This window comes from Camelus ferus, chromosome 17, assembly GCF_009834535.1.
Source record: "Camelus ferus isolate YT-003-E chromosome 17, BCGSAC_Cfer_1.0, whole genome shotgun sequence".
NCBI classification, from domain to species: Eukaryota; Metazoa; Chordata; class Mammalia; order Artiodactyla; family Camelidae; genus Camelus; species Camelus ferus.
Window position 1 is genome coordinate 14,511,756 of NC_045712.1, and position 18,135 is coordinate 14,529,890.

The 18,135-nt window shown below is 42.9% G+C and overlaps 1 protein-coding gene across 3 annotated transcripts in view; it reads right to left on the reverse strand.

Annotated features, from left to right (window-relative positions):
- The window catches only part of ATXN7 (ataxin 7), a 102,390-nt gene that overhangs the window by 61,192 nt on the left and 23,063 nt on the right, over positions 1–18,135 (reverse strand). For all 3 annotated transcript variants that reach the window (XR_004312063.1, XR_004312064.1, XM_032458136.1), the window contains exon 4: positions 913–1,017. Coding sequence is in view for 1 of the 3 variants with exons in the window: in XM_032458136.1 (XP_032314027.1) it covers positions 913–1,017 (105 nt within the window). In the remaining 2 variants the exon portion in view is untranslated. The remainder of the gene's footprint in view (positions 1–912; positions 1,018–18,135) is intronic.

Consider the following 18,135-nt stretch of genomic DNA (forward strand, 5'->3'; position numbering starts at 1 on the left):
AGAGGTTTCGCTTGAACACTCTATTACAGAAACAGCCTGCTGTTCCTCTCTGTCTCAAACTCACATTTGTAGTAGTGAGGACAATGAGGAAACGATCTGCAATTATTTTTATAATGTGTCCAGTTAGTTTTGCCTGTCTCTCCAGCTAGATTTTAAACTCCATGGAGGTAGGAATCAAAGCCCCAGTGCCTTGAAGCAAGGTGGGTGCTCAAATACTACTGAGTTGTTACTGAACCTAACGGGACATAAAATTAAGTTTCATGATCAGACTTCTTTTTTAAACTCTTTAGATAACCTTATGACAATGCAAAACCACCTTATTTAGATTTTCCCATGATTCATACCCAGATAAAAACAGGCTTAGAGCCTACAAGCCCAGGGATGGATCAGGGATTCATGAAACTTGTGAAGTCACAATGCTTCATTCTAAGTACATGCGCATTTTGATGGGGGTAAGACGGTATGGGTTCACCATAGGCACAAATCACAATATGACATCAAGACAGATTCAGAACTACTGAACTTGGACATTTCAAAATCACATTTCCTTTAAGAGTCATGTCTCCATACTATGTGTGTATATATAAATTTACCATCCACTAAATTCACAACCACGGGATCTAGAAGGAAACATATCTTCTACTATATTGACGCAGTATTTCAATAGAGATTTTGCAAAATACATTTTTTGCCGTCTCATATTAATAAATCTCAGAAAATGCACATCCTTTTCAATAAATTCAGAAAATAACCAACATCTGACAGGCATTAACCCATTCAATGAATTAGAAAACCCACTTCCTGATCACGGAGGGGTGTTCTATCTCCTACCCATGCTGTCACTGGCCTTCAGTTTAATCCTGCTTTACCTCTGACCCTCTAATAATGATTTTTAAATGGTTAAACACTTACCATAATGCGATTGAAATGCCTGCGGTTTGACAACCTGATTACAGTCGTTACACACCACCAAGTAGAAATCATCGTGGGCTGGACAGAGACCAAATATTGGCATGTCTGCAATAAAAAAAGAGCGCATCACTCACTCATGTGGTTCTGGTTAATATGAAACCATTGGGGATGGCAGTACTTTCCAAAGGAGCGGACTCACGATAAAGCGCATCGGGAGAAAAGTCACCCCAGTTTAAAAGTAACAAATATGGCACAATGTAATGATTAAGAGAGACATCAAATCAGGCTTACAGAAACACTGTTAAAAAAAAAAAAAGGGTTAAAATAAAATGCACAAAAAATCTTTAGTATGGAGTAAAAGAGACAAATCTATTCAAATGCAAACAACGAATACATTCACACAATAAAGCAACTTTAGATAAACTCTACCAAAGGTTATGAGAGAGAATCTGCAACCACATAAAATGCTCAGCAATTCACAAAGCTGTACTATCTAATGGTTCTATTTGTTTAACTACGCATTCTATTCCAGTCATCTGGTCTCTGAGTTCTAGGGAACAGTCAGAAAGGAAGCAGAGGTTTCACTGAAGAGTAAAATTGCTGGTTTCGTCAGATGTCATACAAAGAAAATTATTTTTACACTTTCTTTTTTCACCAGGTCACAACAACCTCTAGTCCTTTTGCTTACATACTGACGTCACTGGACAGAAAAACCTTCAGCACAAACACAACATTTCATGTGTTAATCGCAGTTCAGTTACTAGAATAGGACAAGATACAAGCTGGATTTTTTATAGTAAGGAGTTCATTAAAACACAAACGTAAAACTAAACTATCTGCAAATACATGAAAACTGGAAGTACAGTAACTTGATACCTGGTAATACATGAGTAACTAAAAAGTCCCAACCGTGAACACTTAATTATTAGTGACAATACAGGGAACAGAGCTAACAGTTCATAATCTAAATAATCTAAATCTTTTAAATATCTCAGAATTGGCATTTGACACTATTGCATTTGACACTATATGCCCTATTTAGAGTATCGCCACTGAATGGATAATTAGCACATTTCAATTAAGCAAATATTTCAGTAGACCGAATACTAAGTTTAAAGAGGGGGAGAAAAGATCCAAAAGGCTGATCAGCCTCTGCTTTCTTTCCTGGTAAGATTTAATTTCACATCTTCTCCAGCTTGGGTGAGCTGGTAGTTTTAAAGGAAACAGAAAATGCCCTGCGGTGATGTAAAGTGATGATAATCTCTAAAATATCAAATTACTGATCTAATATCCTTTCACCAGGTCACAACATGGTTACAGCCCAGGTTTTCTTAAACACTTCTATTACACTGAACTGTGCAGACAGCTAGCTGTAAATATGAAATATATCGGGGACCAACACGATTCCGGGATGGAGCAGTGGCATTAGCACGTTCCTTTTATCCTCACAACTACCTAGGTAGATGCCATTATAATGCTGCTCGACAGAGGAGGAAACTGACTCAGAGAGAGGTGAAGCACTTTATCTAAGTCAGTAGCTGAGATTTGATTCTGACTCACAACAGTGGCTTGAATCTGGTCCCTTGAAGACCAGAGGAATATGATTTCTAGAAATTCCTTCCAGATTCCAACTCCTGTAAGTTGAATGTCAGGGCTGAACAACTTTGACCGCATAAACTGATTAACATTTAACATTAGAAGGTGCTAATAGACTGCTGACTTCTGCGACTCAGCTTGATAATTTTATGAAAAACAAGAGCTAAACAATGTGCTATTTTCCTTGAAAAGCATGCCCACATTGAGTTAAAAATAGTGCATGTGGGAGAAGGGGAAAGGTTATACCCGTGCGATGATCAACATGTAATAAGCCATCTTCCATGGTGACAGTTTGACATGACATTTCCTTTGTAAAAACAGAAATTTAAAGTAGTTTACGGTAAGTTCCATATACCCCTGTGCTAAATGCATCTGACACAGGACAATTAACACGGAAACTCTGAAATGGCATAAACATTTGTAGCTTATAGCTGAAAAGTATGAAATGTCTATAAATATCAAATCAACAGATTCATTATCGCAATCAACTTGATTGTCAGCGTTCTTAATGAAGCAGTAATTAAAGCATGAAATGAAGTGGTCTCAGTTTAGATTTGGGCCTCTGCAACGTGCCTGGTTTGCAGGGTTTCCCACAGCACTCAACGTCAAGCAGCGCTTTTTAAAATATGTCCCTTTTGCCAGATACCAGATACTGCTGGGCACCAGCCTCCCACCCCTCTGTGAGTAAGGTAATTGTGAAGAACAAACAACTCCACCGATCCTCTCAAGTAGTAAGAATTCACTTGGCCACAATGATGTTTACGTAGAAATTTGTTCTATTTTTGCTCTGAATCCTTCTGATCCTTTTGTGAGACTTAGAAGTACTAGTAAAACTAAGTGGGTAGGGGCCATTCTGTGAGGGACCAGGAATCTCATACTTCGGTAAAAAGTTCAATTTCCTCAATAACTTATAATTATTAGCAATTGATGATGACAATAATGGATGATAATCATAAAGATGAACAGTTGGCATTTTCTGAGACATGACTGTGTGCCAGGTTCTGAGCTAAATAAGCATTTTTCCTATGGTTTAACCCTACAATATAATCCTCATTTTACTGATGGAGACAAGAACTAGTCAAATATCACCCAGGAAGAAAGCAGGACTCAAACTCAGGTTTGCACCACCTGAGGACTCAGTTCTCAATCTCTCTAGCACATCATATCTGCCTAACAAGCCTGCACGTGTGCGCAGACGCACACATGCACGCACAATCCCTGCGGAAGGAAACGTGGTACGCTTAAGGGCAATTCATGCTACCCTATGAAATCGAATTCCTGTTGGGAGAACCTAAAGTAACTTTGATTTTACCTTTCTAAGTTCTTTACTTTCAGATACCCCTATTTGGATGCAAGCTAGAAGATACAAAACAATTTAAATGTCTTCTTCAGGAGAAAAAAAAAAAAAGGAGTTCTAGATCCCTTTTCTGCACTGGGACATTCCAAAGCCTTAGCAACAGGAACAGCATGTGGAATGTTGTGACAACAGAGAAAATGAAATAATTTTTGTGAGAGACACTATGTATGTTTCTCAGTATTCTTAAAGGGTAGGTTCACAATCAGCCATCCACAAATTAACATAAGCTACTTGCCCAAATACAAGATGGGGAGTTTCATTTAAAATAGAAAACAAAATAGAGTTCCTATTGAGTTAAAGGGAAAAAAAGTTTATAAAATACCCTTAAAATATACAACTTAAACCACTACAGGAAACATAAGGAAAAGTTTTAAAACTGCACTTGACCCCATGGATTATGAACTATTTTGAAAGAAGGGATTTTATTGTGTGTAAGCCCTAAATCTTTCTCAGGATTCAGGTCATTCTGAATCTTCCAATTAGCCCAAGTGGCCCGGCACCCACATCTAGGCCATCATGTGCTTTAGAGACCCCAGGCCAGCAGGGGAGGAAGGACTGGGTTTAAGTACCCGGAGCACATGTGGGCAGAGTGAAGACCCTGTGCTCAAAACCAGTCCCTGAACAGTCACTTTGGTGCTGCCATCCCCACGTGAGGACTGTGCCCAACAAGCAGACTGGAGTGCCAGAGAGAAGCATTTCACCTTTGCAGTACCCTGCGCGTCTCCCTTCTCCCACGCACCCAAACTTCTACATACCAGTGACTCCCACACTTCCATCTCTAGCCCAGAGGCTCCGAGCTCTGTCTAGACTCACATTTCCAACTGCCTACTAGACACTGCCATCTGGATGTTTTAGATGCATCTGACATTGAACAAGCACACCCAGGACAGCTTTGCTCATCACCCTGCTCTGCTCCCCAGCCGCCAAACCCTCTCCCTTCTGGGTAAATGACCCTATTCAGCTCCTCAAACTAAAAACCCTGACGTCACCTCTGACACCTCTTTCCCTCATCACAGCCACGCCGCCAGCAGGTCCGGTCAGCTCTCTACTTCACCACCTCTGTCCACTTCTCTCCACTCAGGTCCAGTGCCCTAGAGCCTGTCACCCACTTCTTTCCGGTGGACTATGGAAGAAATCTCCCACGTGGTTGACAACCCCTTCCACACGGGCTCCAGAGTGATTCTTTGAAGTCCTCCAGAAGGTCACATCACTACTGTTAACATTTCTCCAGCAGCTTCCCACTCCTCTTGGAATAAAAACCCCAGCCTTTACCACAGCGCCCAGGCTCCTGCCAGAGGCCTATCCCGCTCCCTCTCACCCCCTGCTTCCCTCCCTTCGGCCCACTCTGCCCCAGGCACACTGACCTCCATCCTCTCCTTAGAAAGCTCTTTCTCGGCCAGGCCCTGCCCTTGCTCTTCACAAAATGCCTGGTGCATTCTCACACATCAGGTCTCAGCTCAGCTGTCATCTCTTCAAAGGGCTGCCCCCACCGCCTCCCAAGTGACTTACTCTTTGTCACAGGTATTTTAAGCAGCGTGGCTAACACCGTGGGCCACTCCCTACCACTCTGAATCCAGTGGGATCTTGAGCAGGCTCTATAACCTCTCTGAACTTCACTTGTTAAATGGTGATGACCATGGTACCTTAATTCACCAGACACTGAACGCGGTAGAAAGATTCAGAGAGCTAATACATGCAAAGGCTTAAAAGGCCTGAGGAAGCACTGCCTTGATGGGAGACAGGAGTCATGCACCCCACTGTTTAGCTCAGGAAACTTATTTACAGCACACAGACACTGAGATCTCACAAACTAGCAAGCGGCAGAGCCAAGATTTGAACCCAGGTCTGCTGGGCTCGAAAGCCCAGGCAATTCCCAACATTCTCCCAGAAACACTGCCAGAATCTGTCGCCTCCATGCCACTCCCACCACCAGTGCCCCGAGGTCAGGGCCTGGTGGCCTCCACACACCAGGACAGAGCTCCTAACAGGGTCCGAGTTTCTTCCCTCTTCAGCCTCCTCCACTCTGCTGCCAAAGCCACCAACCCACAGAGTAATAAAGGCATTCCTCTCCTTAGAGACCTCTGCTGCCCCAGAGTGGGACTGGGAGCCCTGACAGACCCCTGGGTAAGCCAGGCCCCAGCGCGCTCTCTGCTCCTCCCATCTCTCCAGTCTAAGCCAACGTGCTCCACGCTCCAGACCGACGGGCCTGCCTGGAACCAGCCATGCTCCCCGCAGTCCCACCTTCTGGCCAGAACTGTCCCTGTAGCACGGAAAGCTTTCCCCTCTTCTCTGTGGAACTCCCGCTGCTCGACAAGAGTTGTGCTCTTACTAATACCACTCGCTCCTCCACTACAGCCCCTCCCTCACTGGGGCATGACTTTTGCCCAGTCGTAGCTCCTGTGCAGCCCTGCTGGACCCCAGCTTCCTTGCTTTGCCTAGACTAGCCGAGCACAGATCCTGAGAAGTGAGCTCCTGCTGTGTGCTTGTGAAGTGATGACAGGCCCCTGGAACTCTCCCGTAGCTTCCTTTGCTCTTAGATAACCAAGATCCCCTCTCCCCGCCAGCTCCCTGCATCTGGTCCCTTGGGCCTTCCTGTTGCTCCAAGCACACCACGCTCTCTCCTGTCACAGCGCCCCAGTGCCTGCCATTCCCTCCGCTTGGAACCCGCCTCCTCCAGACCTTCACCTGGCTTGTTGCCTTACTTCATTTGGTCTCAGCCGCAATGTCACTGCCGTGGAGACTTGGCCAGGCAGGGCCCTGTTACCCACTCTCAGAGCACTGCCTTAACCTCGCCACATAGCAAGAGACCCTCTTTGCAACTATCCTGTGAGCCTGCATCTCCTCCTGCCAGACTAAGTCCCCATCTGCCTTGTTCTGCAATCTAGTGACAGTGCCCGCCTAACAATGCCTAACCCGACGGACAGGAAGCAGCAGATGAACGTGTTCCATGCTACTTGATGGAGAGTAACTGAAGTATTAGACGAAGTCCCTGTGGTGCCAGTCCAAGTCAAGGTTACAGCTGTGCCTTTATGTCGTGTGATAACGCACAGCCACCCTCTAGAACTGGGCATCCATTCAGTGAGACACAAGTTCAAAGGTGAAAAGGTGTCACCTGAACACATGATCCCCTTCCTGGTGGTAGCTTGTTGTGTTTCAGGGCCTGATGCTCAAACACACACACTGGCGAGTTCTCTTTTGCCAGTGTGTGCAGTGCAGTAACAAAGAGCAGTTGCGGAATCAGACTGCCTGGACTCAGGCCCCTGTTCTTTCTCTTACTAGCTACGTGAACACGGTTAAACTAGTAACCTCTCTGAACTTCAGTTTCCTCATCTGTAAACTACAGTTAACAGGACCTACATTTCGCAGTGTTATTGGGAAGAAGAAATGAACGAACCTGTGCTGAGCATGCAGTAAGCACTCAGTGTTAGCAAAAGAAACAGAAACACAATATACACACGTCAGAAATGTTCTGCTGCAACGGCCCCAGTTCTCAATAATTAAACTTGCAGGAGATGGATACAGACACCAAATGGCAACTATCTTACAGTGCGAGCTTAACTCCCAAGCGGTCTGATGCCCCTGCTGTGGACCACACCCCCCTCCCTGTAAGCAATGAGCCGCAGCACAGCGGCAGGAGACTTGCTGGCGCTCCCCCTGCACGGGGTCAGTGCCCGTGCTTCGGAGTTGAAGCTCTACCCTGCAAGCCCAGGAGAACTCATGGTTTTAAGCGAGGCAGCGACATGATGCACAAGGACCCTCTGGCGCGAGTGTGGATCTACTGAGCTAAGGGGATAGGGAGTGGTCCCCAGGGGCTGATGCAGAAGTCAGAGCGAGACGGGAAGTGACTGTGTGATGAAGATGGGGGAGACCAGACTGAAGACGTGCTCGGGGGGACACTGCGAAGGCCTCAGGAGACCAGAGATGCAGGGTGAGGCAGAGGGAGCAAGCCAGCGATGGGCTACAGTTCGTTTCTCGGCCACTACAGCTAATGTGGACGCAGTGGATGCTGGGAGGCACAGACGGAGGAACCTAGTCTGCAAAGGCAACAGAGCTGGCAGTTGAAGGCACAGCCTCCAGAACCACGCTGGCTGCATTCAAGTCCCAGTCCTGTCACTTGGTAGCCTGTACCTCAGTTTCTTCATCTATAAATGGGTGAAGTAAGAGTACCTATCTCAAAAGTTGTTGGGAGAACTAATGAGTAGACATAAAATGCTTAGAATAATACAGTGTACCTTGTAAACGAGAGTCCTTCTTTATCATCTTCCAGATCACTGTCCTCTGGTCTTTGATCTAAACAGTGGCTGTCCTCCCCTCCACCTATTCCAACTCCGCCACCCGCCCACACACAGTAACCAGTGATGTTTTTACATCATAAATGTCACCTGGTCTGATTAAAGCTCTTAGTGGTTCTCCAATGTAGTCAGAGTGAAAACCTATGCTCAGAAGTCCCTGCCAGATCTCTGCAATCTCAAAACACGGCACTTCCCTCCTCCATGCCAGAATTCTATCGCCTTGACAGTTAGGGCCACATGCCAATCACCTGCCCACCTCAGGGCCCTTGCTAATTCTGTTCCCTCTGTACAGAATGCTTTGCCTGGCTGGCTCCAGGCCTCAGGTTACATTCCATTGGAAAGACCTTCCCTGACCACCTAATTTAAAGCAGGACCCTATCTCTTCAGGCAGTTCCCTCTCTTCACTCATTAGTTATTTGTAATTTGCATTTTGGTTATCTTCCTAAGATACAAACTCCATGAGGGCAGAGGCCGTATGTGCACAGCACAGTGCCTGGCACACAGGAGGTTCTCAACAGGAGAATTTGAGAAAGGCCTCTGGATCAGACTTCCTGAGTTCAGTGTCATCGCTCACTAGGAGTATGAACTCGGGCAAGTTCCTTGGCTTCAGTATCCTCATTTGTAAAATGACAATGATAACAGCAACTACCTTAATGGGTAGTTAAGAGGGTGAAATGTTAGCATACATCAAGCGCTTAGGACTGTCTGGCACAGAGCATGTGCTGGCTCTGTCCTACCTATTATGATTATAATTATTTCTGTTTTTACTGTCAGCGGGTTACACTGGACACTGCTTCTAATCTTTGCTGGTCTACAGACACCACCTCTTATAACTCCATGTATTAAGTACTGAATGTATGTCAGGTATCATGGCAAGTACTCAATATGTATCATTCATGTATGTATCAAATGTCTCCTATGCCTAGACACGATTCTAGGTACTGGGTATACATCAGTGAGCAAAGATCACAACACCTGGGAAGCAATATACATAACAAAATAATGGAAGTCTGCAGTTACTGAGCACTTCCCGTGTTCCAGGTATGGTGCTAAGTAGAACTCATTTGATCCTCACAATACGCCCACATCTCAGGGTCACTATGGCCACTTTATAGATCAAGCAAGTAGGGGAACAAAATTACCTGTCTTAGGTCACAGAGCCAGTACATGGACGAGCTGGGATTTGAAGGGAGGCTACTCCAAAGGACGTGCTCCTCACCACCTCCCTACAAGAGTCTCTCCATTGCTCAGTGCCCTCCCTGCCTCTCTCGTCTTGTTTAATCAAAATCACCCAGTGCTTCCTATGTGACAGCAGGCTTCTAAGGCTACCTCTGGACTGTGTGCTCTCATTGCTATTCAAAGATTTCCTTAAACACTAGGATTCTCAGCCCCACTAGTGTCTGAAACACTTCTAAGTAACCTGATGGTCCTGGAAGGCTGGTCTGCACATAACTGAGCTTTAACTATAGTCAGTCCTAAATTTATTTAAAATAGTAACTGTCAATTCTAGGTAATCAAGGAGTTTTTTAACTGCTGTTAAGTGAGCTTTAACATCTCAAGTCAGAAAAGATAAAACAGAATCTTATTTCTACCTTCCACAAACACTTCTCCCAAATCCATAGTTTCTGCTTCAACAATTAAAGGGAACTGGACTTTGATCATAAAAGACATTAACTGATGGAACCAACCAGAGACAAAAAAGGGCCAATCAACAACCTGCCAAAATATACGTGGTTTGGCACCCTGTCTGAACTACAAGAGTCAATAAAAACTAGATCTGAAGAAAAGAAAAGAAAAATGAAATGTTTCCAATTAAAAAGCAACCAACCAAATACCAAGAGGACCGAAGAGTTAGAAGAACACAGTCCTAACAGTCATTAATCACTGACTACAAGTGGCCAATCTTACGGTAAAAGTCGTGTTACTGTTGTCACTACTTGTGCTGAAACTGAGATACGGGGCCTGGGATAGAGCAGACGAAGCAAACCCCAAAATCCTAGGGATCCTGGCTTAGGGAAGGCAGGTGGGACCACGAAGGTGACACACGTGACAGGCTACCCCATGTGTGCGTTTTAGCTACTCAATATACTGTCAGCAAACCCTGACCTTTCAAGTCAGAAACCAAGCCTCCAGTGTGTCCTGAATCCTGAAGTGCCTGCCAAAACCCTCAGGGGATCTTACCTGCATCAGTACCATTCAGCTAGGCTTGTGGCCTGTGAGAAAACACGAGGTATCAGAGAGTTTACCATGCAGCTGGTACTCTAACCTCAATACAGGTACTTACCTCCAGACATCCAGCTCCTGCGTTTGAAAAGTGGTGGAAACAATGGTACCTAAGTCAGCAGACTGCTGGGCTGAATGACATAATTCATGTGAAATGCTTACTTCGACGTCAGTCTAAGCACAGAAAGGAGAATGTTTATAAGGACTTAGTAAAGAGTAGTGTTATTATTATTATGATTATTATTGTTAAGGTTATGGCTATACACTCATGACTCAGTTAAAAACACCATTCCTTCTTTTGTTCAAAAGGCAGTCAGCGCGGCAGCACCGCCTCAGCCAGGTATCTTGTAAGCAGAAAACCCACGGCTCTCGTACAACTAAAAACAGCGTTAACTATGGAACAGTGCTGCCTACTGATCCGGCTTTACATTTTAGTCCAATACAGACCATATCCTGGCCCAGACAACAAACCTCAACAAATTTAAAATAACTGAAATCATATCAAGTATCTTCTCTGACCACAATGGAATTAAGTTAGAAATCAGTAACAGAAAGATACAAGAAAATTTCCAAATACTTGGAAACTAGACACTTCAAATACTCCACAAGCAAACAACGTAACCCATGAAATGAACAGGCTAAAGAAGAAAAATCATATTACCATAAGAACTGATGCACAAAAAAATAGTCTCGTTAAATTAAAACAACTACTACAACAACAACACGGAGGACTAGCAATAGAGGGGATTTCCCTAACGTGATGAAGACTATTTACAAAAAAACCTACAGTGAATATCATACTTAACGGAAAAAGACTCCACGCTTTCCTCCTAAGATCAAGAACAAGGCAAGGACAGCCACCTTCAGCACAGCAAAGAAGTTCTAGCCAGAGAAATCAGGCAAGAAAATGAAATAAAAGGCACGCAGATTGGAATGGAAAAAAATACAACTTTCCCCACTTGCAGATGACTTGACAGTATATGTAGAAAATCACAAAGAATCTACCAAAAAAAAAAAAAAAAAAACCCAACTCCCAGAATTACCAGTTTAGCAAAATCACAGGATACAAAATTTCCTTAGCCTGTCTGGACTGCATAACAAAGTACCAGCTCTTTCTCTTCCGGTCCCAGGAAATTCGGGATGTCCCGGCTCCGGTGCAGGCACGGCCAAGTCAAAGAACCGCACCACACGCCACCAGTCCCGAAGATGGCACAGAAACGCATCAAAAAACCCTGATCACAACGATACAAGTCTCTTAAGGGGGTGGACGCCAAGTTCCTGAGGAACATGCGCTTTGCCAAGCAGCACAAGAAGGGCCTGAAGAGGATGCAGGCCAGCAACGCCAAGGCCATGAGCGCATGTGCCGAGGCTGTCATGGCTCTCGGAAAGCCCAAGGAGGTCAAGCCCAGGATTCCACAGGGCAGCAGCCGCAGGCTCAGCTGACCTGCCTGCACTGCTCACCCCAAGCTCGGGAAGCGTGCACGTGCCTGAGTCGCCAAGGGGCTCAGGCTCTGTCGGCCAAAGGCCAAGGCCAAGGCTCAGACCAAGGCCGCAGCTGCAGCTCTGGCTCTGGCTCCCAAAGGCGCCCAGGCCCCCACAAAGGCTCCAGAGTAGAGGCTTCCATCTACTGATGTGAGGATAGGACTAGTGTGACCCCTGGGCCGCTGTCTGCGTACGGCTCATGTCTACCTGTGCTGTTTGTACAAATAAACCTGAGGCAGGATCTATTGGTCAAAAAAAAAAAAAACTATAGACTGGTTGGCTTATAAAAAAACAAACATTTATTTCTCCCAGTTCAGGAAGCTGGGAAATCCAAGATGAAAGCACCAGCGTATTCAGTGTCTGGTGAGAACCTGCTTCCCGGTCCACGGTCATCTTTTCACCGTGTCCTCCACATGGAAGAAGAGGAGAGGGGAGCTCTCTGGAGCCCGTTTTAGAAGGGCACTGATCCCATTCATGGGAGCTCCACGCTCATGATTTAGTCACTTCCCAAAGGCCTCACCTCCAAAAATCACATTGGGGATTAGGTTACAACACACGAATTTTGAGGGGAACACAAACATTCAGTCTGTACACAAGTGCAATATACAAACATGAACTGTCTTTCTCTGTCCTAGTAACGAACACATGATAACCACAATTAAATGGCCAGCCTTCAGCTGGCACAGCATGTTAAGCACGTTACCTGCCTTACGGTATAGCTGAGTATTATTCAACAGCCATGTGGATGAAACGTACTAGACATTTGTATCTCTCACAACCACCTTAAGGGGATGTTACAAGCTGTAATTGTCTCATATTTATAAAGTCTCGAAATATCTTACCAAAAGCATGCTCAAGAAGATTCAGAACCTTTAATAGAAAATTACAGTGTAGTGTCTTGAGTTTGGTTCAGATACCTCAAGTCACAGAAGAAATGCTTGTTAGACCTTCTCCTTCTATATTAATGGTCAAAATGAGAAAGAAGGTACGCTCAATTTTATGCTCTCCCTGAAAATAAAGCCTGCCTACTTCAAGTATGGTCCACGGGCCAAATGTTTCTGTATCACTTAGAACCTGGTTAGAATTACAGAACTTCAGGACTCAATCCAGACCCACCAAGTCAGAATCTGCATTTCAAAAAGATTCCTAGGTGATACGCATGCTTGAGAAGTGCTGAAAAACAGAACATCATCTAATCTGAACTGAAATTTGAATAATGTGACTAATATTGAAGAAATCATTCGTACCAGAGTAATTCACACTCTTCCAATCCATCCATCCATCCATCCAAGGCATATTGAACATATTTGCTCAACTGTATTTTGTTCAAATGTGTATTTAGTATATCGTACGTTGTAGAATATAACAAATGTATACTGTACAATGTATATTGAGTATATTAGTTTGTAGTTTGCAGTTTCTGTGATGTCTTTGGTTTTGTTATCAGGGTACTAGCCTCATAGAATGAGTTGAGAAATGTTCCCTACTTCTCTGTGTTTCAGAAAAGTTCATGTAGGATGGGTGTTAATGTCTTATACATTTAGTAAATCCACCAGTGAAGTCATCTGGGCCTGGTCTTTTCTTCGTGGGAAGTTTTAAAGTTACTAATTTCAAATTTTTATACTAGGTCTACTCAGATTTTCTAATTCTTCTTGCATTAGTGTTGGTAGTTTGGTAGTACCTTTCTGGGAATCTATCCATTTCATTCAGGTTATCCAATGTGTTGACATACAGTTGTTCACAGTATTCCTTCATAACACTGTTTCTCTAAGGTCAGTAGTGATATTAATTACCTATTAGTTACCTACTTCATTGCTGGGTTTAGTAATATGAGTCATGTGGTGAAATCTGGCTAAAGGTTTGTCAGTTTTATCACAATCCAAGCACACTTAATCTTGTCAAAGTACCACCTGTTGGTTTCATTGATTTCTGTTTTTCGATTGATTAACTCATCTATTTCCACTCTAATGCTTATTATTTTCTTCGACTTGCTTTGTGTTTAGTGTGTTGTTTTTCTAGTTTTTTCGGGTGGAAGGTTAGGTTAGTGATTTGAGATCATTCTTACTTTTTAATATAAAGATTTACAGCTATAAATTTTCTCCTAAGTGCTGCTTCAGCTACAGTATTTAAGTTTTGGTACAATGTGTTTCATTTTCATTAATTTCAAAGCATATTCTAATTTCCCTTGTGATTTCTCATTTGACGCACTGCTTGCTTAGGAGTGCGCTGTTTACTTTTCACGTTTGTGAATTTCTCAAATTTCCTTTGGTGGTTAATTTCTAATTTCACTCGATTGTGGTTAGAGAACATTGTATTTCTATGATTTCAGTCCTTTTACATTTATTTAGGCTTATTTTATTGTGGCCTAATGTATGATCCTGAAATTACTCCACATGCACTTGAAAAGAATGTATATTCCGCTGCCGTTGGTTGTGTCTGTCTGTGGTTTTCAAGTCTTTGACATCTGTGTTGACCTTCTGCCTAGCTGTTGTCTCCATTTTTTAACGTAAGTTACTGAGATCTCCAACTATTATTGCTGAATTGTCCACTTCTCCTTGCACAGTGTAAGTTTCGTGCTTCATGTATTTTGAGGCTCTGTTAGGTACATGTATCTTTATCACTGTTATTTCTTCCTGCTGGATTGACTCATTCATGATTATAAAATGTCCTCCTCTGTCTCCTATTGTGTCTGATACTTGTATAAGCTAGTCTAGCTCTCTTTTGACTACTGTATGTTATATTTTCCAGTAACTTTCAACATATTTGACTTTGAAGTATGTCTTCTTTTGATAGCGTATCAGTGGATCATAATTTTTAAAATCCATTCCACCAATTTCTATCTGCTGGTGTTTAGCTTATATTTAATATAATTACTGATAAGGTGGGATTTATGTCTGTGATTTTGCCATTTGTTTTATATAGATATTACGTCTTTTTCTGTTCCTCTATTCCGTCTCCTTTTGTGTTAAACTGATAGATTCTAACAGACCTTTTTAATTCCCCTTCTTTTACTTTTTTCCAAAGTTACTTTCACAGTGGTTCTCCTGGGGATTACAATTAACATCAACTTCAGACAATGCAGTTTGAATAAAACCAACTTAATTTCAACAGTATTTTATAAATGCTTTGTTTGGACATGGCTGCATTTTGTGCTTTTTTCCCCCTGCATGTGGGCCATATTTCTGTTTCTTTGCCTGTCTTGTAATTTTTTTGCTGAAAACTGGACAATTTAAATAATATAATGTAACAGTTCTAGAAATCAGATCCACCTGCCCTTTTGGTTTGCTTAGTGATTTAGCTGGTCTGATTGGATAGAGTCTGTATTCTTTGTTACGTGTGGTTAAGTTTTTGCAAGGTTAGCTAATGATTGGGCGGGGATTTCCTTAAAAATCTTGAAGCAGTAAGTCCCCTAGCCTTTCCTGAGGGGCTCTGTGAGGATGTTGGGACACATGCTTTCAATGTTCTTGTAAGCAATTTACATCTCTGCCTTAGTCTTCACTTCCTGCTTGCATAGAGTCTAGAAGTCAGCCAGAGATGAGAGATTAGGGTTTTCTCAGGTCATTCCTGGGCATGTGTATACCCTTATATATGTACATTGTTTCCTTTTCTTTTCTTTCTTAATCAAAGTATAGTTGATTCAATGCATGTGGTTTTCTAGATTCCTAGGAGTATGTTGCAGCTCTTTAAAAACTTCAACTGACATCTCATTTCCCAGTGTTTCCTACTTAGTTTTTTGGTCAGCCTCCCATCAGCCTCAACTGATATCACCACCTCAGACAAATGTAGGGTACAATAAATGTTACTTTTTTTGTTTTGTTTTTTACAAACAACCTAGGGATAGGGCACAACCAAGCTGGTTCAAATAAAGACAAGTTCTGCGAAGGGAGCTTTTCAGGGGGCTACCAGACAGTTCAAACAGTGACAATTTTCTAGGCATGTGGCTTTAGGGAAGCTCCAGACCCATTCTCTCCACTCTGATGGCTTCTAGGCTGTTAGTTTTCACAGCCACCATAGTTATAAGGTCTGCTGGTTCTCAAAATAACTCTAGAGCTGGGGAGTGGGATGTGACAGCAATGAAATAGGGTGAGCTAAAATACCACAGCGTTTGCTGTATTTACAGAGGTTCAGCTATTTTTCTTGTATAAATGCTCAACAGATCCTGCAAGCCTTTCATTTTTAGAATTCTGAAAAAGTTAATTTCCTAAATGCTTGCCAGTGTTCTCACTGCTTTGAGAGAGAAGACTTTCGGAAGATTTGGAAATGCTTATTGGATACTTTAAGGCTAATATCATCAAGCTGTTTTATTATTATTTTCAACACTGATAGGACTGCAGTGTGAAGAGAGGTTCGTGGTTCAAAAGTAGAAGTGAGAAGGCCAGTCACTTGCATTTGCAACAGTATAGATGAAAGATATGGGGTAGCTTGGAGTTTGAGATGACACAGAAAAGATTCAGAGATATTTAGAAGGAAATGTTGACATGACTTGGTAATGGCCTGGACACAAGGGTGGTGTAGAGAATGATGCCAAGTTTCCTGTCTTGTAGAACAGGATGGATGAGTGGCACCAGTCTCTGAGAAGGAATTCTGGAAGAATGCCAGGTCTGAGAATGAGGAATATACACTGGGGACATTTGAAATCTAGGTGCCTCTGAGATTTCCAAGAAGATACCAAGGAAGCCATCATCTTCAAGACTCCTCCCTAATTTTAGAGAAATGCTTTTCAAATCAAATCCTAAATTATTTCCTCTACATACCAAACAAACAAATAACACACACACAAAATAAAAACAGGCAAAGCACATACACCAAGTGCCGATCATTTAAAGTTACCCAGGAATTAAAAACATGGTTCCAAGAATGATGAGAACCATGCATAAACATCTGAAACTATTCACTGCCTACACGCAAGTTAATTAGAGCTTCCCCAAAGGCAGCTTTATTTACAGAGAAGTTACAATAAATATAAAGATAAATCTTTCCTTTGTCTAAAGATTCTGTTGCACTTGTACACGCGTCAATTTAATGTTCTCACTGATGCCTGTGAAAACAAATCAAGCAGATCCATTCATGCCTCCACTCATTCCATAAATACTCGAGTCCCTCCTATTTGAAAGCACTTGGTCAGACTTAGGAGACAGCTGGGACTAGGTCAGACTAGGTCCCTGAAGTGTGAATTGTTCTCTTGGTCTCAACACCAACTTTTCTGAATATCATACTTCTTTGGTTCTGTAATCATTTCCGTGAGGCCTCAACTTTCATGCACGAAATTCGCTTTGCACAGCTGCTTTTTCTGGTCAGGATTGGGCAGGAAAAGATTTGTAAGGCAACACTTACTGGGTAAACAGGAGAGTTGACTACTGGTTAATTACGTCTACTCCTAATCTCTCCTAATGTTATAAAGGCTTTGCTCCGTTTAAACAGATTAGGTGCAGTGTGTTACCACTGGGAAATATTAAAGTACTTGGAGTTTGTTTTGACTGTTAGCTCATCTGCCCACTTCTGTTTCAACAACTAGAAGTCCTAATGGGCAATACTTTCACAAGAAAGTTTTGTGCACTCTCTTATCTCAGTTTTACTTCTTCAGACTTTACGGTTTTACTCCTCATCCTTCCAGCGGAAGCCGGTCAAAGCACCTGAACAAAGAACTCAAAGCTCACTTACCAAAACCATATGCAAACAGATGTGGTTGGCAGATAACACCCTGGGCAGCCACAGTTCAGAGTGATGCCTCAAGTTCAACACCTATTTCTCCCCAGTTGTTTGTTTTCCAGAGATCTTCTAATGTTAAAGGTTGGGCAATTGCTTAAAATACAATACAGTAACAATAGCCACCTTGTCAAATGTTTATGGAGAACCTCTTAGGCTAGACAGTGTGCTAAGTACTATACATGCTTCGGGTTATGCAATCCTCACAACAACCTGGTGGTGTACGTACTATTCTTAGCCCAAGTTTACAAATGAGGAAAAAGGCGTGGAAGGATTAAGTAACTGGCCCAAGAACACACAGCTGGCAAGAGGTGGGGCTGGGGTTAAAGGCTAGATCTAGCTGACTCCAGAACCTAGTCCCTAACCAGCATGCAATGGCATGTCACTGGTCACAGAACTTCAGTCCTTCCTCCAACAAGTATTAACTAAGGGTCCTGGTAGTGTCATCTCTGGGGAAGAACAAACAAGAAATACAGAGAATCATTCCCTACAGAATTGACACAGCTTCTTATATTATGAAAATTGCTTTAAGACACTTGTCTGGGCAAAACTATTACACACATTCTA